Source organism: Cynocephalus volans, chromosome 13 (assembly GCF_027409185.1).
Source record: "Cynocephalus volans isolate mCynVol1 chromosome 13, mCynVol1.pri, whole genome shotgun sequence".
Classification (NCBI taxonomy): domain Eukaryota; kingdom Metazoa; phylum Chordata; class Mammalia; order Dermoptera; family Cynocephalidae; genus Cynocephalus; species Cynocephalus volans.
The window spans coordinates 19,837,217-19,864,292 of record NC_084472.1 but is presented as its reverse complement, the minus strand read 5'-3'; the positions used below and the strand labels follow the sequence as shown (position 1 = coordinate 19,864,292).

The window sequence follows — 27,076 nt, the reverse complement described above, 5'->3', positions numbered from 1 at the left end:
ACTTGCCTGCTTCACAGAGGCCTGCCGTCAAGACCGTGAGTGAATTTGAACATCAGCAGGTCCGGTGGCTCCTCCTTGCTACCGAGAGATGAATGAGCCAATGGCCAGCCAGGCCACAGCAGCACTACAGAGCGGCTTTGTATCCCCTCATTCATTTACTGTCCTCAGCAGGACGCTGCCTTGCCACTCATCTCTTGACACTAGCCTTATGATTTTTTTTACTTCTGCAGCTACTTCAGTTTGCACAAGTGACCATGGTTGAAAGGAGAACAATACTAATTTGCTTGATTAGCTTTGTAACTAAGTTGAAGCACTGGAATAGAAGATTGAGAAAATTAGGGGCTTTTTTCCATCTCTGGGGGATTAGAAACTAGTTCTGTTACATCCAGTATAAATGATCTCCTGAAAAAATAACAAAAATTCTTTTTCTCTCATAGGACCATCTATAAATAAAGCCAAAAGTTGTGCCACTGAAGATCGATACAAAGGTACAGAGCGAGAACGACTCCTAAATTTCTAGCCCTCTTCCAGAGTTTGGTGACTCTGAACTGTAGCTAAGGGTCACTTTACCACTAGGTAGTAGCTGCGTTGTCAAGGCTAAGCTGAACACTGGATGTTACCAAACATCAGGCTATTTGACAGCAGCGTCTTCAGACAGAGCTTTTAAACTTAGGAATGCACATCTTACTTGTGACGCAGTATTACTAAATCTGAAGACATCCACAGGACACTGGAGCCTCTCCCAGCTTCTTCAGGAAAGAAGCCTTATTCTTTGACAAGGGGAAGATGACACTAGGATGGCTGTGAGTGTGATCTGCTCGTGACACCTTTTAGGGCCAATCAAGGCACTTTTTTTTTTTTTTTAGGTATAAGCCATCGCACAAGTTCTATACCATATTTTTAGAAACATTTGAGAATGTTGCAGATAAACTTTATTACAACATTTTGTAGTTTAAAGAGCTTTATTAATGCAATAAATTAACTTTGTACACATTTTTATAAAAAAAAAAAAAAAAAAAACTAGCAGATGGCTTCAGAACGTTGTAGGCCTCATTAGAGCTTGGTCTCCAAAAACCTGTTTGAAAAAGGCAACATGTTCTTCACAGTGTTCACCTATAAAGGAAAATATAAATTGAGTCACCAATTAGATGTGGCATGAAAAGAGAGGGAAACAGAATGCAGCTCAAAAGTGTGTATACTGGGTTTTAACTTATTTTTCTTTAATAAAATACTTTGTTTTCCTAAGCTTTTTGGTTGCCCTTCCTATTGCAAAACTGGTACCTTCACAATCCTAGCAAATTACCATCTGCTCTGAGAAACAAAGATTCTAAGCTGTCATTATGGTAACTAAATGCGATCTTACACTGTGCAGTAATTAAGCTAGAAGAAAGCAGCCAACCTAAAATAAAGTCAAACTTAGTTTGACGAAAGGGTTCTGTTCCTTCCCCATCCTAAAGAAGATGTCTTTGATTTTATTACTATTTGGAGATAAACATGATTAGCCAGTGTTTTCCTGCCTAAAACTAAAGCATTACTTTAATAAGCCCCAGGCCATGTAAAACCCTAAGTCACTGTTTGCTGTTTTATTCTTGATTCTTCAAAAGGGATATTCCAAGATCAGCTGTCACATGTGGGCTGTGTCCAAACTGCCTCAGTGTCTGTCTCTCTACCCAAAAACACACCTCCATCGAGTTTCAGAGCATAACTCAGATTCCATCTGAATATACTCTACTACATACTACAAATAATGGGCTAAGGGCTAGGCAGGCTGTTATGAAATTTTATTTAAAGAAAAGCTAATCCAGGAGTCGTCCTTATTAGAAGGCTTCTCGCCCATCAGCGCACTCTTGCTACTATTTGAGTCTGTGATTACCCCAAGTCTTTTCGTTGCTACTGTACTCTGACCTGGTGTGAAATTAGGGTTCCCTCGCAAACGCTGGTTTCGCTGTTCAAAAAACCGGAATATAGTATAGAAAAGCATGTTATCTTCCGTCTGCTTCGCAGCATCTAAAAATTTTCGTGCAGAAATGTTGTCATGGCCACCAATGCCCCGGATAAACCTTAAGGCAGCTAACACTTGGTGTTTGGAAAGAAGAACTTCCACTATTTCATCATTTGCCGTTGAAAGTCGCTAGAAGTAAGGGAGGGAGAAGTCCAGGTAAATGCAAGCAGCAGGAACTGACATTTATGTAGTCTAAAACTCTGATGTATCACTTACCTTCAGCATGTCCAGAGACAGCTGATGTGCAGGAGGATAGAAACTTTCTAGGGATAATAGCAGACAAGCCTGAAAGACAAATTTTCAGACTAGCTTGAGCAGAAAGGTTAAAATTTTAAGCTTTTAATCACAACAAAAGTCTGGTGACACATACCAAAGGTTTGGAGTCACTGAGGACATGGTACTGTAGGAACTGATGCAGCATATAAAAGAGGTTGTGCTGGACAAGCGTTTTGATGACAAGTTCATGTAAGTAATGCTGAGGACAAAAGTAGAAAGAACATTTCCAAATTGTCCAACTACTCCAGACCAGAAGCTAGTTAAGGACTACAGCTCTTCTAACTGACAGAGGTAAACGTTTCAGTTATTACGAGAAGTGGTTTCAGTGTACAGGTGAAAGAACCCGACCTGACATGACACTTTTCATTCCAACTCAAAACAACATGGGAATGTTAAGAAAGTCACTCAAAATTGTGAGTCAGGGATGCAGACCCTTTTAGCATATAAAAGGGAGTTGTAAGTCAAGATATTGACGGGGCTTTTGTTTTTTTAAAAAAAAAAATTCCTACTCCTTCAACTTGGGACCACAAATGCCAATTTGTAGGTACCTGTACTGTAATCTGGAACTGGTTAAGAGAGCGAATATACTCCATGAGCACAGCTATCACAAATTTATGAGGCATCTCCTAAGGAAAGAAAGAGTGGTTGTGTAAATGTCAAAGAGTGGTAAAAGGAGCTACACGTAACTCCTTGTTTATCTGCCCCCCCATCTTCTTCCCCTATTAAAATAAGCCCACTGTTCATGTTTCACTGTTTTGCACAAATCCCTCCAGAACGACCCCCATTGATAATTGTTTTAGGCCTGAGTATGAAAAGGCAAACTACCAGCACTATGTCCTCACTCAAGATAATTCTAGTTCCCCTGGTCCCATCAGGAGTTCTGTTCATTTTCTTCAGCTCCCCTGTTTTGAGCACTCTCCCTCGAGAAGAGGCTGAGAAGCTGCCACCCACCTTCTTTTCGGCAAACCCCGACAGCACGTGGGTGTACATGTCTGACTGGTCCAGCACTGCTTGGGTCCGCACAGGCCTCCTGAGAAGCGGGTTGCTTCGGCATTGCCCTGCTTCTACTGCCTAAAATAAGAAATCACACAGCGATCTTAGACATCTTCTAGAGACATAGTGCCATTTACAGTTCATCCAAAGAGACTGAATTCCTAGATGTGAACCTAAAGGACGAACAGAAGACACTTATTCCACCACTGAGGTAAGACTATCCTTCCTGTGCTGGCTGGGGAAGAATTTAGGAAGTTGGTCATCTTGAAAATACTCCAGTGTTCATGCTGAATGGAACTAACAAAGTATAAGTCATAGTTTTCTCTTAAGATACATATTTTTTTAACTTGTTAAAATTTTTTAACTCTCTAATTTTCTTCACCTCAAACGATGTGGTTGTTACCTAATAAAAATGAAATGGCTTGCTGTATCCATGCTTTATGAAGCCCTGATGCCTATACTCAGTAAATGAATAAATATATCTTGCAGTAAGTCTACATGCAAATTTTTTTTAATTGAAACATAGTTGATTGTACATATCTGTGGGGTACCAGGTTGAATATCGATATCTGAATGCAGCATGTGATGCTTGTCAAATCAGGGTAATTATGATGTTCAACATTATACAAGGTAATCATTTTTTGTGGCCCTTTACCAATACTCACTGGCCCCCCTTCCCCTCCCCACATGTGGCAGCCTTAGTTCTGTTCTCTCCTTTTGAAAGTTAAACGTATTATTGTGATTGCTGTATCTTTTTTTTAAGTTTTGTGGGGGTTTTTTGTTTTGGGGGTTTTTTAGCTCCCACTTATGAGTGAGGACATGTATTTCTCTTTCTGTGCCTGGCTTATTTCTCTTAACAATTTTCTCTAGATTCGTCCATGTTGCTGCGAATGGCAGAATTTCATTCTTTTTTATGGCAGAGTAGTATTCCATTGAGTATACATACACCACATTTTCCTCATCCAGTCATCTGTCAATAGACATTTAGTTTGGGTCCAACTCTTGGCTACTGTAAATTGAGCTGTGATAAACACGGGAGTGCAGGTGTCCCTCTGACATGATGACTTCCATTCCTTCGGGTACATATCCAGCAGCAGGACTGCTGGATCGGATGGCAGTTCTGACATTGTTTGAGGGAACTCCATACTGTTTTCCGTAACAACAACTGCACTAATTTGCAGTCCCAGCAACAGTGTAGGAGGGCTCCCCTTTCCCTGCATCCTCACCAGCATTTGTTATTGTGTCTTTTTGATAACAGCCAGTCTAAGTGTGGTTTTGGTTTGTATTTCCCTGACACTGAGTGATGCTGAGCATTTTTTCATGCGTCTGTTGGCAATTTGTATATCTTCCTTTCAGAAATGTCTATTCAGCTCCTTTCCCCATTTTTAAATCAGGTTACTTGTGTTTACTGTTAAGTTCTTTGAGTGTGGATTTTTAAATGGTAAACCAGAGCTCTCCAAATATTGTTGAACAGGAAAGCTCTATGAGAAGACCCTGACCACTTTACCTAATGTTTTAAAGCAGTCTGGATCCATGCAGATGCTGCAGTGGCTGTGGGATGCAGCCTGAGAATCTGCATTTCTTTTTTTTTTTTTTTTTTTTTTTTTTTTTTAAAGATGACTGGTAAGGGGATCTTAACCCTTGACTTGGTGTTGTCAGCACCACGCTCAGCCAGTGAGCGAACCGGCCATCCCTGTATGGGATCCGAACCCGGGGCCTTGGTGTTATCAGCACCGCACTCTCCTGAGTGAGCCACGGGCCGGCCCAGAATCTGCATTTCTAAGAAGCTCCAGGTGCTGCCTGTGTTGCTAGCTGGTGGACCACCCTCCTGAGAAGTGAGGATTTATGAGCTTAATAGCTGCAGTGTAAGAAAGCACAGGAACTGCCATATGGGATCAGACCTACTGATATCCACAGCTCAGGACACCAGCAGCAGGACCAAGAGGGGGTCTGATAGGACAGAGGTAGACACATGCTCCAGGCAACCAACCTTCCTCAGTAGCCTGTTCAGACCTCTTAGCCTTACTAGTTAAAGGGGAGTGGAACTCTGGGGTTTCTGTTGTCTAAAACCACTTCCATTTTTAGCCTTAGGACTAATTAGATCCTTGAAGTGAAATAATTCATTCCACTTGTCCTAAACTTTTCTTCTTTCTAGCTTGAGATCATACAATGCACTAATACTAGAGTAGAACCAGGTAATAAGCTATGTTCATTTTTTCTAGCCCTTCACCACAAACATTTGATGCCTACTAAATGAAAAGCACAGTGCTAATATTTAATCATCACTATCTGAATAGGATGCTATACTAAATCCTAGGGTGTCTTATTTTTACAGTTATGACATCTTCAAAGGAAGAAAGTGTGGCAAATAATAGAAATTATATTTCTAATTTACCAAGTCCAGGCTCTGGCCTCACAGAAGGATGTATAAAATAATGCAAAGCTGAGACTGATTTTCTTACCTATAAGACAGAGGTAGGCCCAGGATCTATCTTCTATGTGTAAGATCAAACAGATTTAAAACACAAAAATTGGGAGGGCATTTAGTGAGATGGCAGCTGTCACTACTCTCCCCACTACTGCCACCTTGCCGTCTGCACACATCAAATCTCAGTGACGTTATTCCATCATAATCTTGCGTGATAATTACTTAGAAAATATCCCAGGGAGGGGGAGAGGAGGAGCCCCCATCACAGTACACGTAACTTACCACTGTATAACTCTGCTCGGCATCCAAGTACTTTTTATACTCATGGTTGAGTTTATCAAAAACAGTGGCTATCACAGGCAGTGTTGCTCGGTCAGAATCACTTAACACTGGAAAGGATACAATGTTCATTCACACAGATCAAACCAACTTTATATGATCTTCAGAATTTCAACACGCTGCTATGTTAAAAATAACTCTAATCTAAAAGGGTTACCAATGCAAACATACCTTTAAAGGGCATTCAAAGAAGTGTTATATTTTAGAGACCTGAAGCCTAGAAATCACTCATGACCCCTTTCTGGTTACTAGAATAAAATAGCTATGGCAGGTATCAAAAGATTCATATAGTAGATATATATGCCATGAGTGACTTGGATTCTGATAAATGTTTGTTGTAAAGCCAGAGGTCATGACCTACAACCCTCAGTGTGCCCAGGTTTTTAGGTCTGCTTTCACCCAATACCATCCTATTTATTGGTCTTTTCTACCAAAGTCTCTACAAGTCATTTTTATATTTAGCAGCCTTTCCCAGGGGTCAAACAGTCTATCCTCTGAGTAAAGAATAAGGCTACACATTATAGACAAGGCGTAAAAATGTGGCCCATCTCCCGATCATAGGGTTTGGGCAGCACAGACCTAATATTGGAACCAGATCAGTGGGGAAGGATTCATTGACTTACTCTGCGAACAGACAGACAGGATGACCATCTTGCATTCCTTTCTCTGGAGGAGAAAGTCCATCAGTCTTCCTTTATCTGGCAAGAGATTTACTATGGGCTGAAGTTTCACTTGGAGGTTCCAGAGGTAACCTGGATTTTAAGAGGCAGCAAATGGAACAGTATGATGTAAACCACAACAAAAGCCCCAGACATGGTTCCCACAAACATTCATGGAGGAAAAAAACTGCAAAGTACAGTTAATGGCTTTTTCTTCCTAAGCAGAGCTAGAACGTTCAGGAACGTGTCTGACAACAGGACTGTCAGCCAAACTATTTCTGCACACTTGGCTGATTCCTTACAAGTAACCTCTGTGTTCACCGTGGGGTTGCATCAATGGTGTATCTCCCTAAATATGAAGAGCAATAAGTCCTTAATTCCAAATGGTGCCTGCCCTGCACCTAGTCCCCTCTTTATATTTAAAGTGGAAAAAGATGTTAGTAAGTGGCATCAATGTTAGTCCTGTATTTTGGTTTCTCCTGCAGTTGCTCATTAATCCAAAAGGTAACTCTAGAGGCTCTAAATGGGATTTCCTAATTCACCCATTCATCAATCCACGTCTGTACTGAACACCCACACTGCCAAGTAGGCAAGGCTAGGGCTGCCTTTCTCAACTGGTCAACTGGAGTTCCGCAGTAGAATAAAGTGCCCCATAAAAAGTGATTACTTCCTCAGTTCTCCCAAGGCAGGTACAGAGCTAGCACCATTTGAGATGCACAAGAGAGAAGGGGATTCTTTATATACAGTGGATGCCTACAGCATTCGGGCTAATTCTCTCCTTCAGAATTCTGGAGAACCCCAGAGGATGAGACAGAAAAATACACAGGTGACTAAAAGCTAACATAGAAAGTTCTCTAATAGAGAACGATGCAAGATGATCACCCAGGAAGAGACAACAAACAGGCTGAGGGAGGCTTCCCCAGCACGGTGAGGAGGAGGGACGCACTGTCCAGGCACACCCGGAACAGAAAAGGGCACAGGTCTGCGTGGGAATGTTGGTGGGAGACAAGAACAGACACCATGCCATGCTTACAGCAGGAGAATGGCTATTCTTAGTCATTGCTTTAATGATAAAAAATTATATATTCTCACAATAAAATGAATGCACGGTAGAGAAGAGTATAAGGTGAAAAACAATCCCGTTCCCAAGGCTGAAGGGAGAGATCTTTTCTCAGTGATTCACCTTGAAAACGTTACTGGCTACAACTGAACAACAAGCATTTTTTTCCCTAACATGACAATCGTCCCCTCTGACCTACCTTGGCTTGCACTGATAATGATGTCAGGTTGAAAGACAATCCAGGATGAAGAATCTACATGTTATAGGAATTCTAAACCAGGACAAGAGGAAAACAACAGGCAAACCCGGTTTCGATGAGTGCTCGCCACCACCCCTTAGGGCCACTCTAAATGCTGGGCAGGGTAGGGAAAGCTCCCCATGGGGGTGGCTCCCAGAGCCTTAGTCACAGCTGGCGGGGGAGGAGGGTGTCAGGACCACTCTGGAAAGAAGGGGCTTTCCCTTTGTGCCAATGCCTTTGTAAAGGATACAGAGCTTACAGGGAACAGGAGACTGGCTGGTCACGGCAGCAGGACCTAGGGATTGAGAAAACAGTGTGACGATGCAGTCAGAAATGCTGCAATTACTAGTGCTTCAGATGCAAAAGTCATTACTTTTTAACGTTGTCAGTCAAGTGAGGAAGAAGTGAACTGTGGTGTCTCACTGATGACATGTACGGGGAGGCAGGGGAGGAGTTGAGAGCAATCCATGGCAATGTCTCCCCACGAAGGGGAAAGCATGTGAAGGCTTCATTCACAGTGGTTTGCTTTTTTAAAAAATATGCAAAGATGACTCATCATCACTTACACATGTATATTAAAGAATTAAATTTACCTGGGTGACTCAAAATCAAATGTCCAGATAGTTCTCTGAGAATGTTTCAAATAAAAGTGGCTTATGATTTAATTATCTAAATAATTAGCTCCATTATCCCTTGTACGGAGTAGGTCCAGGCACAGAGAGCTTGCCTGGGAAGCAGAACTCCCAAAATCTCACATGTCAGGTACCCATAAAGACCAGTGTCACTGCTCATGTGTCATGTGGGCAGCCCCACAGCTAAACATGATTTCCCAGCTCTGTCCAATTACCCAAGGACAATCAGAAGGCAGGTTTTAACCAGATGGTCGGAAAAGGTGGCCCCTTTGAGCAGACCACCGAAATGCACAAGCCCAGCCAGACAAGCTTTGGCAAAGGTCTGAACTGAGCGAAGGTCTGTGCTGAGAGGGTCTCAGCTGAGGGAGGGCCTATACTAAGCAGGGGCGTGCACTGAGGCAACTGACCTCCACTCTGGCCACTCAGCACATTGACTGTCAGGTGAGAGCCCAGCAGCTCTAGTTTGTAAAGCCCCCCAGACGATTCTAACGTGTACTCAGGCTGACAAGCACTGGTCTAACAGGCCAAAAACTGAAGGAAAAAAGGGTAGCTGACTCTTCCCAAAACTGCTGGTTCCATCTTTCAACACAGCCGTTCTGTTCCTGAAGGCACATGCACCCAATGGCAGGACAGGGTGGGTGAAAGGCAGAGGCATGAAGCCTGACAGGAGCTTCCAGTCCAGCAGGACGCAAAGAACAAAGTCAACAGCCTCAAAAAAGTGCTTCGCCAGCCCACACTCCCCAGAACCCCAGAACTGGACGGCCTCCAAATCCCTCCCACTGTTCTTCGCCTGGGCTAATGTATTGCCTATGCCTGGCACTTGTTTCATCATAACTACTTAGTACCTGGGTGTCCTCTGACTGGCCTATTCAACTGGAACAGGGCTGAAGGTTTCAAATGTTTAGAGTTGTTTTTTCCCAATTTACCAGCAGTTACATTCATGCCAAGTGGGCAGCAGATACAAGATAATCATTTGACACAATCTATTCTTTTAATGTTAACACTATTATCCAGGGAAAAGGAAAAGGCTGGAAAGAACACAGAAGGCCAAAAGACCTAATCAAACATCTGTGAGAACTAGCTCCTTCCTCCCTAACTCTGACAGAAAGTCACTAAGATTTTGGCTGATCCAGCAAGACAGGGTGGGCAGGCTGAAGACTGTGCTCTCGCTAAAACATCAGCCAGAGCCCAATTCTGAATCTTCTCTGTGAAAGGTACAAGGAAATGCTGGCTGCAGGCAGGGCTGACTCATCCAATGCCATCTGACAGGTCCTTTAAGAAATCATTGCTACCAGAGTCCCCACTGGGAGCCGTCTAACTGTTGTTTACACACTGAAACCTCAACTAGCTAACTCTGTACCCCAATCTCTTTTAAATGACAGCTTAAAACCAATAACAATGGAAAAAGGCATAAGGAGGGCCGACCCTGTGGCGCACTCGGGAGAGTGTGGCGCTGGGAGCACAGCAGTGCTCCCGCCGCGGGTTCGGATCCTATATAGGGATGGCCAGTGCGCTCACTGGCTGAGCCGGGTACGCCGGTCACAAAAAGACAAAAAAAAAAAAAAAGAAAAGAAAAGAAAAAGAAAAAGGCATAAGGAACCAAATGGTTTCTTTCCCCTTTCCTGAAATCCTGACGACTCTCTTCTCTAACTTCTACCCCCACCTCTTCAGGTAGGAGAAGGACTGACCTGGGATAAACCTAAGAAGCACAGCCATAAGCACTTCACTGTGAATATCAGTTACAAAAGAATGCAGTATTTATTATAACTATGACGCAGAATATGGGAAAGACAGGGAAAAGTGATCCCAGGTTAAAACAACAACCATAACCACCCAGATTTAATTCCAGGGTTACAGAGCTCAAGCAAACAGAAAAAGTTAAGGGCTTTATTCAACATTACAAAATCATTCAGCTTCAATGAGTAATTACAACTCTGCATTTTAAAGCTCAGGGAAGAAATCAATTGATCACAATCAGTTACAGATCAAACTCATTGTCTGACTCTTCTCCCACTTTCCACTACTGCACTTGACTATTAAATAAATATGAAATAAATAAAGCTCAAGGAAGAGAAATCATTCTATTTTCTTCAAAGCAAAATTCATTTATCTTACAAAATGCTTTTCACAACACAATTTTAGCTTATAGGATCAGTAGGAGTTGCTTTTATTTTGACAGCTGACAGGTACGGGGATCTGAACCCATGTGTCCTCTATGTGTTCTAACCAACTGAGCTAACCAGCCAGCCTGCATTTCTTAAGAAATGGAATGGTCCCTCACAAAAACCAGACAGACCTAGGAATCTCTGCTTATACACCTCATTCCATTTTGAAAGTGACTCCCAAAGATCATGGCAAGAACATAGCTATGTGGTGAAAAGCCAGCACAGACATCTCTACAGAATCCCATTTACCTGCCATGGGGATCTGATAGGGCTGAATCGATCGAGCTGGAAGCACTGGGTGATGGAAGGTAACGGTGCCATCAAACTCTCCCCTTAACTTGATGTCAAATATTACCGATGTCTACAGTGGAGAAAAACAAGACTGTGGCACCCGTACAAATCATGTTTGACCTGTCCCTTTCAGGACGTCACCTCTCGCTATTTCAGATCAGTTTAAAAGTCTGTGTTTGCATTCCATCCCTACAGGCTAGTTCTTATTTGAGGAGGAAATAGCCATTTACATCACAACTTTTTTACATTTTTATCTCTTCTCACAAATATTTCTTGCATGACATGCTTCCTTTGAAAAGCTCGAAGGGATTTAAGCAGATCTTTCTCATTTTAACTTGAAACATCTTCATTAGTCAGAGATATAGTGTCATCACCCTCCACTTCAGGAAGACAAGGGAGAGAAGGGGCCTGTCTACCACCACCCACCCAGCTAACAGCCTAGAAACAGCAGGACTCATTCTAGTCCTACTGGGCCTCCTCACAGTCTCAAAACCATTATCACTTAGCACTGTTATCTCTGCTCACAAGCCAAGTACAAAGCTCATGTAGCCACTTAACACATCGGTTCTGCAGTGGGTTCCCAGCTTACCTGATTCAACCAAATAATCGCTCCAAAGGTCAAATCTCCTCATGTGCTATTCCATGAAATAGTCCTTAATTATCTTTAATCAACAATCACTTTTTTGTAAACCATTTAGGATATCAAACCCTCTTCTTTTTACCCTCTTCTTCTTCTTATGTCAAAAGACCAAAACTTGTGACATAAAAAGCACTTTCTAGTCCTTGTTCTGCCGTCAGGGCCAGCCCGTGGCTCACTCAGGAGTGTGTGGTGCTGATAACACCAAGGCCATGGGTTCAGATCCCTATATAGGGATGGCCGGTTTGCTCACTGGCTGAGCATGGTGCTGACAACACCAAGCCAAGGGTTAAGATCCCCTTACCGGTCATCTTTAAAAAAAAAAAAAAAAGAATGTTCTGCCGTTTTCATGCTTTTAGGCAACCCTAAGTTGTACGAACACAGATTTGATTCTCACATACAACTCCTACCTCCGTATCCTGATGATGAACCACTACCAGGTTGTCCACCACATTTAGGGCAAACTTTCCCGTCCTATTTAACTTTAATATGTGCATCTTTTTACAGGCACCTTCTCTGTAGGATGACAGAAAGGTCAAAAAATAGATCAACAAGCTTTAGTTCATATTTCAAAATGAGAGGAGGGGGAAGAAAGCATTAAATATACCGTGGCAGATGATACAGGACCACCTCCGCTCCTGTACTATTGGAGGTCCGAGAATGATGCCTCAGGAAGAGAACATAAAGCTGTCCATATCTAATTAGAGAACAAAAAGACAGAAGTCGCATTTGGCTGTTTAAAATTCCTCCATTCTAAATGCTGAATTATAAGGCCATAGTTAGTAAATTACAAGATATTCACTTAATGGGATATTTTGCAGCCAACAGAAATGTCTTCAAAGAAAGTATAATCAATCAAATAAAGTCTATTATAAAGTTAAGAGGAAAAGAGAAGGCAAAACTAAACACAGATTGATCACAATCATTTAAAAGACAACCACAAATAGAATCCAGAAATATTGGATAGAAATATATGTTGTTAATAGTTATCCTTGAATGGTAAGCTAAGTCTATTTTCTTTTCCCTAACTTTCCGTGTGTTCCAAGTTTCATATAATGAGTACATACTCCTTAATAATTGGAACATATAATCACTATTCATTTTTAAACACCAGCTATTAAATGCTGCTGTGAAGAGTTTCTGAATGTGCATTTCTATTTCAGTGTCAACACTGTCCTGGGCCTGCCACAGGGATGAGGAGGGGACCAAAGGAAGAGGGAGCAGGTCCCCACCTGCACTCCAGCCAGTACTGCTGTCACTTTCTAAACTGGGATGCCACACAAGAGTGCCTTGGGTTTTTTTTCCTTCCTGTTTTTTGTTTTGTTTTTTAAAGCATTCTACTACTACAAAATATTAAAGTTTGAAAACGACTATTTTAGGCCATAGAAGAATAAGAAGTAATTTAGAAGCAAAATTTTGATAACTGTTAAATCAGGGATATGGTTATGTAGGGGGGTTCTCTATATTAGTTTCTTTTGTGTGTGTGTTTGAAATTTTCATTATGAAGTTTTAAAATGAATTAAGATCTGCTTTACCAAATGAAAATATACCTTCCTATATAAGTAATCCAGTTTCATGTTTGTTAGATTAAAAAAAAGTATTTTCTTATTTAGAGCAATTATGATATATTTTAGTTAAAAAAAAAAAAAAATCCTTCTGAAGCTTCAACTCAGAGTAGAAAAAAAATTCTAAAATTAAGGTACCTAAGAAATAAATGGGTTCAATGTTCCCATTTTATCAGACTACAAGTGATAAAACTTCTATAAGATCATAAAGTTTGTAAAGTCAAAAGAATACCAAAAAATATAGGGTTTCTATATTCATAAAATCTACATACTGAACAGGAAAAAGGGAGTCCTTATGTGTTCCAAATGTCTCTTTCCCTAAAGAAAGGGCATCACTGTCATGCTTATGACACACTCCTTCTGTTATTTATATCACTAAAAGCAATTACAGGAAGGAATTCTCCCCAAGATGGACGTACATGATGGCCATCGCAATGTCTCTTTCAGAGAGGCTAGGTTTGGTGGACTTGGGCGCAGCTGGTAATTCAATCTCAAACTTGGGCAGCTTCGACATAGTGCCAGCCTGTTCAGAGGGGAAAAATGTGTGAGGGAAAGCTTATTAAACCCCTTCGATGTTTTAGCTTTCCCTACATAAAATCAGTGAGGACCGACACACACTATGTCTTTCAATCCTTTCCAACGTCCCACTAAGTCCTTCCCTCACAGCCGTCTCCACAGAATGAGTCACTCTTGGAGTCCTCGGGATGCCACAGGCTGCCCTCTAGTGGTCACTGGTGGTGGTTGCTCCTTTCACAAGCTTGCCACATTAGGGTGTTAGAGGAAAAGGGTAGAAAGGGAAAAGACATTTTTTAAAAGGAGGCTTACTCTTACCCTAAAATAAAAAGGCTGCAGAACATTTTCAAGGACTGTGGTAGACAGCAGAATCACAGCACTCTCGGGACAGTACATGTACCAATTCACGTTGATATTGTGGCTCTTCAAAAGTTTCAGAGTCCGCTTCTCTGGTAATACCTGAAAGGAAAGTACAAGAAACAGAAATCTTCACTTACAAAACAGCAAAATGTCAGAAGATTTAATGAAGTAAATTTAGAAAATAAGAATAAGCAGGAAAAAACCCACCACATTAAATAGAATATTATGGTTTGTATTTATTACAGCTACTACTTATGAAGTCCAGTGCTTAGAGTTTACGTGTCTGAACTCATTTAGTCTTCACTGCAACCCCACTAGTGGGCATCATTAGTCCTTGCTGACCAATGAGAAAATAAGGCTCAAAGAGGTTAGGGAACCTGCCAATGCAACAAATCAACTGTAGCCTAGGCAGGCTATTTCACCCCAAAGTCCATGTCTGAGCCTCCACATGCTTGGGCACCATACATCAAAAAGCAAGGGACAACACAGTTCTCATTTGTCAAGGAGATGGTCAAAACACTCCAGCACCCCTAGGGCCTGTGTCTGAAGTCAGCCACCTCCCAGCCTGCAGCAGATCTGCCTTCTGCCTGGTCTCCTTCTTGACTCTAGTTTGCACCAGCTCTGGGAGGGGCTGCCTTTCTCCATGGACACTGCATACAAGTGTACTATTCTATAATCAAGCCACATTTTAAATGTACACTAAATATTCAGATACATGAAGGAACACGGTATAGAGCCCTCAAGACAATGCTCATAGAACGCCGCACCGAAGAACTGACACGGAGGTCTGGGTCGCGAAGCGTGAGTTTCTTGGTAATTCAAGTATAATAAAATAAGCATGTGCTAGAGTCCTCTTTCTCTTTAACTTATTTCTTGAAGATCTGAAGACCATGTAGGTTACCTTAACATGCATTTTCCCACTACAGAGAACAGATATAATTTTAAATGATTACCATAAGGAACACCTCTATAAAGCAAGCCATCCTTTCCATGCTACCATATGTACAAAATTCTATTTCTGTGTGTACGGGATTTGTCTAAAGTTTGTTTAAGTTTTCTTTCTGCTGTTAATGTCAACATCCCCCATTTTGCTTATGCAGGTGTATTTTCTCCAACTGGTATACTAAATTATATTGTTTTCATTAGGTCAAGAAAATTAAAACCTGAAAGAATCCTAACATCCTCTGCATTAGCTCCACTTAGAGATCTCAGAAGTATTCTCAACAGGTCAGGCAGTTGGCACATATTAAAAGATGAACAGGCAGCTGCATAAAAGGACACAATCAACAGAGTGAAAAGGCAACCTACAGATTGGGAGAAAATATCTGCAAATCATACACAGATGCTCTTTGAATTACAATGGGGTTATGTCCTGATAAATCCATTGTAAACTGAAAATACTGTTAAATCAAAAATTCATTTAATACACCTAACCTACCAAACATCATAGCTTAGCCTAGCCTACTTTAAATGTGCTCATAACACTTACATTAGCCTATAGTTGGGCAAAATCATCTAACACAAAGCATATTTTATATAAATTGTTGACTATCTCATTTACTTTACCAAATACTGTACTGAAAGTGAAAAATATATTGTTGTATGGACACTCCAAGCACAGTTTTTACTGAATGCGCGTCACTGCAAAGTCAAAAACCATCCTAAGTCAGGAACCACCTGTATATCATGAGGTGTTAATATCTGAACTATATAAGGAACTCCTACAACTCAACAAAAAAGCAAATAATCCAATTAAAAAATGGGCAAAGGACTTGAATAGACATTTCACCAAAGATGAGATACAAGGGGCCAATATGCACGTAAAAAGATTCTCAACATCACTAATCATCAGAAAAATGCAAATCAAAACCACACAAGGTATCACCTGACACCCATTAGGATGGCACCTATCAAAAAAACAGAAAATAACAAGTGTTGGAGAAGATATGGAGAAACTGGAACCCTTGTGCACTATTGGAGGGATAGTAAAATGATGTAATTGCTATGGAAACAGTACGGCAGTTCCCCCCAAAAATTAAAAAACAGAACTACTATACAATCCAGCAATCCCACTCTGGGTATATATCTAAAAGAATTGAAAACAGGATCTTGAGGAGGTATTTGTATGCTCATGTCTATAGCAGAATTATTCACAATAGCCAAGAGGCAGAAGCAACCCAAACGTCCATTAACAGATGAATGGATAAGCAAAATGTGGTCTATACTCACAAGGGAATATTATTCAGCCTTAAAAAGATGGAAACCATACCATGTGCTACAACATGGATGAACTCTGAGGACAATATGCTAAATGAAATAAACCAGTCACAAAAAGACAAATACTATATAATCCCACTGACATGAAGTATCTAAAGAAGTCAAACTCATAGAAACAGAAAGTACAATGGAGGTTGCCACGTGCTGGGGGAGAGGGAAAGGGGAGCTGTTTAACAGATACAGAGTTACAGTTTTGCACGATGAAAAAGTTTTGGAGCTGATTCACAGCAAAGTGAATGAATATACTTAACACTACTGAACTGCACATTTAAAAAGGGTTAAGATGGTAAATTTTATGTTATACATTTTTTACCACAATAAAAAATTTTTTAAAAAAGATGAAAAGGCAGTTCACAAAAGAAATACAAATGGACAACACACAAATGAAAAGATGCTTACTTCCCTAGTAATGAAAAATGCAAACTAAAATGGCTTTCTACCTCTCAGATTGGCAAAATAGACAAGACTGACAAAGGTGTGGAAAATGAAGATTCCTACATTGCTAGCGAAAGTGCAAACTTCTGGAAGAAATGTGGTGATACCTGTTCAGCTTTTTAGATGTTCCAAGAACTGCCTCAATCAAGAATATAAACAAATGTGTGCAAGAATGTTCACCGAAGAATTGTCTAGAATCACAAAAAAGGTGAAAAGCAGCCAGATGTCCATCAACAGGGACATAAACTATAGTTTATAGTTAAATAAACTATAGTAATCAGTCAGGATAAAATATAGCAAGATGTTCAAGATATACTGCTATGCAAAAGAAAGCTAGCAGCAAAAGTTTATATACAATTATTCCCTTTTTTGTAAAAAAGAAAATAAAAATAAAAATAAATGTCTGTATGTGTGTAGGAAAAAAATGGAGGAATATGCACCAAACTCTTGGTAATAGTTATTTCTAAGCATTATGGGGGACTTTTACTTTCCATATATCTTACTAATATTTGAATGTTTTATTTTAAAAAAAAAGTATCACTTGCACTTAGAAAAAAAAGAGTAAAAACCCAAGCAAGAGACTAAAACTCTAGAATCTCAAAATATGTCTGTAGTGCTGAATTCAAGACTGCCAAACTCTTATCACAGTACTTTCTCCAGCAAACATAAATGATAAACATAATACCTGGTAAAATTCAATTCCTTGATCTGTTATGAAGACGATTTCAGTAGAACTGGTCCAGCAGAATCCTAATATGTTGGCATTCTTGGTCTGATAATTACAGAAAAAAAATTTTTGATTAGTAAGAAAAACATGTACAACTCTCTTCAAAGGTTTAAAATGCTCTGCTGTTTGTATCATGTAACAAAAGTTTCCCAGAATGAGTACTTGTTAACAAATCAAATCTTCTAAATATAGCTTTCCGTGGTTTCTGCTCCTAACCCTTCATTCAAGATCCTGCATCTTAACTCCTTCTAGTCAATAGCACAGAGGAAGCCTGAGTTTTGTAAAAAAGTTACTGACCAAGCTCACAAATATCAACTTCTACCTCTAGGAATCAAAATACTACTGACATTCTCTTAGTCAACATTGTTATAAAAACTGGCATTATAAACAAAGGCCTCAGGTTTTTCAGTGAGTGTTGACTGAAGTGGGGTTGGGGACCCTGAGATCACACACCCGACTCACTTGATGAGCAGCAGGGCCATGAACACGCTAGCAGACAGGGCGAGCAGGGCCACGAGAGGGGCTGTGTCACACCGAGCAGCCGCAGGGTTATTTGGGGATGCTCAGTTATTTGGGGATACACCTTCCTTGTGGAGGAGACCACCCTGAACTCCACTTAGCAAAACAGTTGCTAAAGAGGCAAAAAGCTAGACCCCATCCACTAGCAGCATCTGTTAGTTTCCAGGCCACACACTGCCACTTTTAGCTGAGCTTCCCCTAGCCTAGTTTATTATACCCAGCAAATCTAATTAACATGGATTAGAATCTACATCCAGAGAAAGAAACAGAGTTAGGACGCAACAAGGACAACAAATCAAGGAAAGAAAACATCATCAGGAAAGGGAAAGAAACTCCTCCTGCAAACACCCCCACACAAGGTGGCGATGAGGGACCAAGGGCTAAGACCCAGATGTGCTACTGCCAGTGAGGGAGGAAGCACAGGGCAAGGCAGACACAATGGCCATAGGTACTGACACCACTGGCTGTTTCACACCATCCTCCTCCCAACTCCCTTTTATAGAGGGGGAAACAGGTTTTCGAAATTTAGAAAACTGTCCCATGTCACAGAGCAAACACCCAGCAGATCTCAGCACTGAAGCCCAGCCTGATCTGAACTCCACTGACAATACACCGCTGTCCTGAACATAACCCGCAGCGCAGTGCCAGCCAGCAGAGAATGCATCTGGGTCCATACCTTGCACTCTTGTGTGTACTCCAGCTGAGAATTATCTGGGATAAAATTACAAAAATCCTGAAAGAAAAAAAAAACACACACACAGAAAAATTTAGATTGGGTAGCATATTGCCAATCTACCTTGTCATACAACAAGATAAAAAGACAAATAAACTTGAAGAAAAAAAAAGACAAATTTTAAAAAGTGATCAGAAAAATAAACTGACAGAAACCCAAAGAGAGGAAAAATAAAAAGATCAATTTGGATAATCTACCTCGTTAATAGCAGCAGGTTAACTGAAAAAAAAGTTAAACCAAATATTCGGTTATAGTTTAGAAACTGATTTTGAAAATTCATTCCTCCAGTAGTTGATGTCAGAGAAATGTATTGCTGTATTTTATAAGAGGCTTCCCTCAAATTTTAACAATGGAAGAAATTGACATAGGATTCTGCCTATCTTTCCCAACAGTTCTTTAACTACTTTACAAATGGCAGTGGTATTTTATATATATATATATGTACGTATATACCAGCTTTGAAGATCTGTTTCTGTTAGACACATAGCATTCAGATATGAGAAGAATGGGTAATAAATGGAGTTACTCGAGTAAGGCTAATTCACAAAGTAGCCCAAATATCGCTCGCATTTGTAATCTATGTTACTAGCTATCAAGCCATACAAAAGATGCATGAAGTTCTGAATTACTTTCTAAAAAATTTTTAAGTCAAAAAACATCACACCAAGGTCATGTTTATTTATCTACTCAAATGTCTTTCTCATCTTCTAAGGCTCAAATATGATGCAACATAACTATACCTTTCACAACAGTAAAATAATAAATAGTTGCTTTAACACTGGAATTTCACAATTTTGGCTCTTCTGGACGTATTTCTAAGGTCCTTTACTTAATGCGCTATATAAAGATGTCTTACCACAGTCTTTGAGGTCCTCTGAACAGCCAGTATCTTATTTTCTAAGGAAAACTTAATGCACTTCACTTCTCCTTTGTCATCCATTCTTTAAGAAGAAACAGTATGTTAAGGGTTAAACTAAACAACCGTACTCTAGTTACTATCATTTAATGAGAAGATAAAAGATAAAATAAATACTCAGGAAGCAGCCAAATCTAGTTTAAAGTCAAAATTACGTTTCTGAAGTGCTCAGTAGAATCTCTTTTTAAACAGCAAAATCCAACTGGCAATAACTTGCTAGAGAAATTTACAGGACTATGGGCAAGAAACGATTGAAGAATTGAAATCACATATACTTGTCATCTGAGAATGACGTTAGGCAGAAATAAAGATATATTCACACAGTAAAGTAACCTCCTCCACAAACCACTGCCTCCTCTTTCTCTCTCTCAGGCAAAGCTCCTGGAAGGAAGAGTCTGGTCCCCCCTCACCACCAAACCGCAGTAGGGCGCTGGACAGCTCCACCTCCACTGCCTCACGCCCACGTCAAAAAGTGAATTCAAGGGATGGATACAAAGCGGCGTGAGGAGCCTTTTGAGAGTATGGACACATTCATTACTTGGTTGTGCTGATAGTTTCATAGGTGTATACATATGTCAAAATTCATCACACTTGGGCCAAGCCCGTGGCGCACTAGGGAGAGTGCGGCGCTGGGAGCGCAGCGACGCTCCTGCCGCGGGTTCGGATCCTATATAGGAATGGCCGGTGTGAGCGCCAGTCACGAAAAAGACAAAAAAAAAAAAAAAAAAAATTCATCACACTGTATACGTCAGATACACACAGCTTACCATATGCCAATTATGCCTCAAAAAAGCTGTTCTTTCCCCTTCCTCACACAGAAACCTTTTTTTTTTTTTTTTTAAAGATGACCAGTAAGGGGATTATAACCCTTGACTTGGTGTTGTCAGCGCCACGCTCTCCCAAGTGAGCCACGGGCCAGCCCTCTCATACATAAACCTTGACCTTCAGTTACACAAACCTGGAGTCCCCAACACATCATGCCTGGCATTGCCCCTAGGGTTCTCTCCATCTAGAAGGCCACTCCTGTTCTCCACCTAGAAATCATCCCACTCATACTTTAAAACCTTGCTCAAAGGCTGCCCTACTCTGAGGCCGCCCACCTTCTGGGCAGTGGTATTCTCTGGCCCACCCCAAAAAAAAGGTCCCATCTCTCCTGTGTTCCCACATTCTGAACAGAGCGCTATGACTGCACTTAACACGGGGAATACTATTTGTCCACTCACTCATCTCCCACACTGAATCTATGAGTTCTCCAAAAGGGCGCCAGTCTTCAAAGCCCTCACATGCCTGGTACCTGCCACAGGGGCTGTAATCGGTGTTTGCAGTACATGAGAACACAACAGTCAAAGAAAGAGAGGTCAACTCATTTTCTGCCTCAAAAGTTTCCCACTAACACAGGACAACTGTAAAATTTCTTTTTAGAGTCACCACTGAATTGAGGGTCAACACTGTACTTTCCTCTTCTGTCATCACAGCCAGTAAGGTGATTGGCTAGTTTATCATACAAATCGAGACGCTTCTGAAAGGGAAAAGGGGTGCCATTGATAATTACGCCGGTTCCACTTGTGTACACTGGGACACCCAGTCACCTTAAGTACAGAGAAAGACGTGTTTTTCTTGTATTATTTCATGAGAAACACTGACTCTCCCCTACCTACCAAACACTCTGGAAAGACCTGAGCCAAAGGAGTTAATAAAGGCCCTTCCCTGTCAACAAACAGGACATGGGCACACCAGTGCACTGACTTGCTAATTTCAAGTACCAGGAAGGAGGAGCCCCACTTTTGGAGTATTTGGTTCCCAAGTGAACCGCTCCACATATTTCACTCTGACCAGGGGTATGAGTATGCACGACTACCAGGGCTGCATAGCAGGCAGACAGGTATTCCCTGTGTACACACACACACTTTAGACCTCCCTGAAGGGAGACAAATGACAAAAGCAGAAAACCTTCTTTTGAATTACAAAAACACCATTTTGTTTACACGACCAAATTATTCTGAAAACAACAACACTGTTACCTAAACGAGATGGGATTCCTATCATCTGGGCCTTTCACTACCACCCCAGTAGCTCCACCAGATCGAACAGCAAAAACCTGAAAGGGAAAAGAATGTCAGTGTCAGTGGTCTGAACTTTGAAGGATCTAGACTCAAAGGCCAGCACACAAGCGATGACTTCTGCTACACCCCGCCCTTGGCTTAACTAAACTAACAGGGCACGGATGCTTGGCTGTTACGGGAATTTTAAGGAAAAACAGAGCAGAGACCAAAAAACACTCCACGTGTGACCCACTGTGCAAGACTGGATCGGGGTCCCCGAGGCACTAAGGCAGCTTCGCGCATTGGCACCGCTGATGCACTTATGTTCAGTCTTTTTCCCTTTACAAAATTCCGAGAAAAATGAAAATCTCAAGGTCTAAATCCTTTACTGCCAGCCCAGCCAATGACAGATAAAGACAACGAAAGGCGCCTGGAAGAGACTGGCGTGGTAACAGCTGACCCCACTGGCCACAGGGCCACTGGGTCGGTGGCGCTACTTCGGGGGTCCACCCCTGTGGTCACTTGCGAGGACACCTGGCCACCTGGCCGTGGTGGAGCCCGGTCCCTCTGCACACCCCCCAGGGAAGGAACGAGCGCCGACTCCCGCGCCGGGACGCCAGGGGAGGCCGCGGGCCTGGTACCCCGGCGTCGTCCTCGGGTCGCCGACGACCCTGGGGTGAGGAGAAGGGCGGGCCGCAGCGGGCCCGGCCGCGCGTGGGAGGAGAGCGCCGCGAGCCGGACCTGCTTGTTGGCCTCATCAAAGAAGACGCAGTTGACGGGGTTCGCCTTCTCGAACTGCACCGGCCGCTCGCACAGCTCCAGGTAGTAGTCCTCCTCGCCCATGGCGGGCGCCGCGGCGGGGGCCCCGGGGGCGGTCGCCAGCGTGGAGCGGGGAGCAGGGGCGCGGGGACGCTGGGCACGGGAGGAGCCGGGCTGGGCGGAAGCGGCGCCGGCTGCTATCCCGACGCAGCGCGGAAGCCACTTCCTGGTGCCACGCCCCCACCCCGCCCACCACGTGACCCGCGGCCTCCGGCGCTTAAACGGGCCACGTCCCGCCGGCCACAGTGGGGCCCACCGATCGTAACCTCGCTGCGCCTCGCCCGACAGGCTCCTCCCTATCTCCTGAGGGCAACCCAGAGGTGCGGCGCCATGGCCCGCAGCGTGCCCGGGAGGGCGGCCCCAGCCCCGGTCTAGGCGCGGCTCATCCGTACTTTCCGGGGGTTTCCTGAGCGCCCCCTGGGCCGCGGTCCTGCCTGGACGAGCGCAGGAAGGGAGAGCAGCCGGCAGGCTTGCGGTGAGCGTGGAGCAGGGAACCTGGTTTAGACGTCAGGTCGGCAGGCCTTTTTTTTCATATGGTAAAAAACATGTCACGTGAAATTCACCTTCTTAACCCTTGTTAAGTGTACGGTTCGGTAGTGTCGAGCATGTTCACATTACTGTGGGACTTTTTCATCTCACAAAGCAAACTCCGCACCCATTCAACAACTCCGCCTATCTCCTCTCCCCAGGCCCGGCTACCACCGTTCTACTTTCTGTCCCTGAACTGGACTGCTCTTAGGTATCTCATGTAAGTGGAAGTTTATGTTGTTTGTCCTTGTGTATCTTATTTCACTTAAAATGTCCTCAAGGTTCGTATGTATCAGGATTTCCTTCCTTTTTACAGCTGAATAACATCCCATTGTGTGCAAATACTACTTTTGTTTATGCATTCATCTATTAATGGACATTTGGGTTGCTTCCACCTGTTGGCTATTGTGACTAATGCTGCTGTGAACATGTTACCGGACTCAGGTCCGGCTGCCTGCCACCCCCACCCCCCAAAAAAGGAAAGAAAAAACCTCAGAAGTGAAACGTTGGTGTGAGAAAAGCGGATGTATTCAGCTGAAGGAGATGGCAGGCTGTCCCATCTCAAAGATTTACATTTACTGAGGGGTTTTTAAAGGAGAGGTTGAGGGAATGGAATATGGGAGGTGAAAAGCAGAGCAGGAGATGTGACTTACGAGGGGTCCGTGTTTGTGAGTCAGGTACAGGGTCTTGCCAAGGCCTCATCTGGTTTCTGTTCTCATCTTTGCTGTTATCCCAGGACCCTGCAAGATTTTGATTTGAGGCAGTGTACTTGACTAGTGCCCAAGGTCAGCGTCAGTCATTTGGCCTTAATCATCTCTCAAAACTCTACAAGTCTCAAAGAAAGAACTATTAGCTTTGCAAAGAAGTAATTAGCTTCTCAGCCTTGTTTTCCTATTTAGTGAGCGAGATAAAGTCAGGGGAAGGGAAAAAAGAATGGAGAGAAAAAAAATGTCCTTTTAAAAATCCTCCCCACCTCCGCAATCCAGGCAGCTTTAGGTCCCAACATGGCTTCAGTCCTGCTCACTCCAACAACATGGGTGTACAAATATCTGTTTGAGACCGCTTTTAATTTTTTTGGCATATACTCTTGTAATATGGAAGTGGGATTACTGGATCACACGGTAGTTCTATTTTTCAGAGGACCATTTTTGAATGACTTAGATATATGAAGGGCTTGAATTGGCGTTAAAGAAGTCTGGGTGAAAGAAAGTGAGCCGAGATGCCTGGTACTGTTCAAGCTTTATTAAAGGAAGAAATCTGCCGAGCTATGCTCAAAATGGAGGACAGCCCGGGGCTGCCCTGAAAATGGGGGACAGCCCCAACAATGGGTTTGCAAAAGTTTATATTAGGTTTTGGGCGTGAAATGTACGGGGGGGAGGGACCATTAGGTTGATGTAACTGGGTGGAGAACTGCGCTGATGATGCAGAAGCCAGAAAGTTGTTTTGAAGTCAGGAGGCTTCTCAAAGGGAAGTGGGGAGGGGCTTGGTGCTGGAGTGGAAGACGAGGCTGGTGGCTGTTTTGTGCTGGTGCTTATTGTGTGCACAATGGCGCCAGCCATGTCCAAAATCCATCACTGGGGAAGGAGGAGGAGAGAAGGGAGAAGGGGAAGGGAGGAACCCATAGAATTGTACAGTACAAAGAGGGATCCCTAGTATAAAATTTAAAATAATATATCAATATTGATTCATAATTGTAACAAAGGTCCCACACAATGTAACACGTCAATAATAGGAGAAACTGTATATGTGGGTCGGGGGGAGGGTATGGGAATTATCTGTACTTTCTGCTCAATTTCTCTGTAAAACTGCTATAAAAATAAAGAAAACTTTTTTTTTTTTTAAGATTTCCATTTTGGACGTGTGAATCCAAGGAGAAATGACATCTAAATAGATGGATATATGAGTCTGAAACTCAGCAGAGGAGTGACAAGACTGGAGATAAAGACTCCTCCTCTCAGCCTCGCCCACCCGGGGCGACGGGTCCCTCTCCAGTATCCTTCTGTGCAGCCACGTGCTGCCATCTCTCCAGCTGGCTTATTAGTGGCAACCTAGTGATCTTTCTTCAACATCACTTGGATGCTCAGCCCATGGTCCTGTCTCCTCTGCACCAGTCTGTCCACCCGCTGCTTTCTTCCCTTCCCTCCTGATCATCTTCAATCCCATTTTGCTCCATTCCGGTACTGTTCTTGCTGTTACCCTTATATTTTTGCTCCTCTGTCCTTGGCACACTTGTCTGGCAGAACCTCACCGCTGGGTGAACTGGAACACCTGCTCTCCACGCCTGCTGCTGGAGGAGTCGTCCAAGAGGGCTGAGGGCACTGCTGGGAATTCAAATGGGCCCTCAGTCCCGCCTGTTTCTCCTCCTTGTCAACTGTCCCTCCCATTCTATGCAAGGATGTTTTCAAGCCTTATCTACACTCATCAGACTGCCTCTACACCCTTCACAATAGCCTCACCTCTAATTTTGGAGAACATGGAGACCATCAGGTGGAAACTAGGCTTCTCATCGGTTGTACAGCCCATCACAGCTGCCCTCTCTGCTCCTGTGACCCTCCTGCTAGGATAGGAAACAGTCAGTCCTGCCCAAGGCTAAAGCCAGCACCTCCTTGAATCCCATCTCTCATCTTATCAGAGAACTTAACAGTATTGATTATCCCCTCTCTCTCTTGTAAGTCCTGGCTGCTGGAAATAGCCTTTCAGTGTGCTCATGTCTTCCATCTTAAAAACAAAACCAAAACTGAACTAAAGATGAACACAAAGAACTTTCCTGAAACATCCCTCTTTGGCTGTCACTCCCTTCCTCTCCATCACAGCAGATGGGCATCATCTTTCACATGGTCCCCTCCCTCACCCTGCATGCCCAAACAAGGACAGGCCATCAGTTGAAGACAGAAGCTTGGAGGCTCCCAAGAGAACTCAAGTGCTATGGGTTAAATGTGTCCCCCAAAGGTTCATATATTGGAAACTTAATCTACATTGTAACAGTGTTAAGAGGATGGGAAATCCAATTATGGTACTTGAAAGGTGGGGCTGTAAAGAGGTGATTAGATTGTGAGGACTGTATCCTGGTGAATGGATTGATCCATTCATGGAGTAATAAGTTGGTAGTTTAATGGATGGTCATGGGCATGGTCCTGAGGGCTTTATAAAGACAGTGAGTGAGCAGGTCAGCTCTCTCTTGCTCCACCCAGTTGCCATGTGATACCCTGCGTTGCTGTGTGCAGTCACCACCAAAGAAGAAGGCCCTCACCAGATATGTTCTCTGGACTTTGATCTTCCCAGCCCCCAAAACTGTAAGAAATAAATTCTGTTTCTTTATAAATTATCCAGTTTCAGGTATTCTGTTATAAGCATCAGAAATGGACTCATATACCAACCTACTCTGCAGAAGAGCATATTTTGAATATGACCCCCACAGGAATGTCTGCCAAGAACAGGGAGACGGCAAGACAGTACCTTGTGGGGGGGGGGCTGTGTGTGTGTGTGTGTGTGTGTGTGTGTGTGTGTGTGTGTGTGTGTGTATGCGTGTATGCATATCACACTTAACTCAGGAAAGACTGTTGCCTCCTTTCAACACTGGGCATCTCGTCCTTCTTCCCAGAGAATTAGGTTCTGTTGATTTGGGAATTTTTTTTTTTTTGGTCCTAAGAGCCAATCTTGACTTTTGTGCAGCTTGCCTTGGGTCTGCAAGCAGCACTGAGATCTGCCTGGATGTTACAGGCTGAACTGTGTCCCACCCAGAATCCATACGTTGAAGTCCTAATCCCTAGTACTGCAGAATGTGTCTGTATTTGGATACAGGGCCTTAAAGAGGTAATTAAGGTAAAATGAGGTCATGATTAGAGTGGGATCCCTAATCCCATGTGACTGGTGTCCTTATAAGAAGAGTCATTAGGACACAAAGGCACTGAGTGAGGGGAGA

General features: G+C 42.8%; 2 protein-coding genes and 1 long non-coding RNA gene across 4 annotated transcripts in view; 2 read left to right on the top strand and 1 right to left on the bottom strand.

Moving 5' to 3' along the window:
• The window catches only part of NPC1 (NPC intracellular cholesterol transporter 1), a 49,531-nt gene extending 48,333 nt beyond the window's left edge, over positions 1 to 1,198 (top strand). For both annotated transcript variants that reach the window (XM_063076852.1, XM_063076851.1), the window contains exon 25: positions 438 to 1,198. In XM_063076852.1, the coding sequence (XP_062932922.1) occupies positions 438 to 520 (83 nt within the window). In that variant the 3' untranslated portion in view covers positions 521 to 1,198. The remainder of the gene's footprint in view (positions 1 to 437) is intronic.
• Positions 1,003 to 22,761, bottom strand: RMC1 (regulator of MON1-CCZ1). The gene is made up of 20 exons (XM_063076853.1): positions 22,549 to 22,761; positions 21,787 to 21,863; positions 19,706 to 19,790; positions 18,793 to 18,849; positions 17,556 to 17,642; positions 14,117 to 14,257; positions 13,705 to 13,808; positions 12,328 to 12,417; positions 12,131 to 12,236; positions 11,042 to 11,153; positions 8,246 to 8,290; positions 7,957 to 8,010; positions 6,662 to 6,790; positions 5,982 to 6,088; positions 3,230 to 3,349; positions 2,827 to 2,904; positions 2,373 to 2,477; positions 2,219 to 2,287; positions 1,906 to 2,131; positions 1,003 to 1,113 (listed from the first exon to the last, which is right to left on the bottom strand). The coding sequence occupies exons 1-20, from the start codon at positions 22,648 to 22,650 to the stop codon at positions 1,034 to 1,036; spliced, it is 1,974 nt and encodes a 657-aa protein (XP_062932923.1). The 5' UTR covers positions 22,651 to 22,761; the 3' UTR covers positions 1,003 to 1,033.
• Positions 22,762 to 22,885: 124 nt separating this feature from the next.
• On the top strand, positions 22,886 to 26,434 carry LOC134362069 (uncharacterized). Its single transcript, XR_010021517.1, has 3 exons — positions 22,886 to 23,101; positions 23,316 to 23,374; positions 24,998 to 26,434. It is a non-coding gene; the product is annotated as an uncharacterized LOC134362069 (long non-coding RNA).
• Positions 26,435 to 27,076: the final 642 nt, after the last annotated feature.

Coding starts and splice junctions, on each gene's coding strand:
- RMC1 (XM_063076853.1), bottom strand. CDS start 22,650: ATGGGCGAGGAGGACTACTACCTGGAGCTGTGCGAGCGGCCGGTGCAG. Junction 11,154..12,130: donor TTCATCATCAGGATACGGAG/GTAGGAGTTGTA, acceptor TCTCCACTGTAG/ACATCGGTAATATTTGACAT. Junction 3,350..5,981: donor CCGAGCAGAGTTATACAGTG/GTAAGTTACGTG, acceptor TTCTTATTTTAG/GCAGTAGAAGCAGGGCAATG.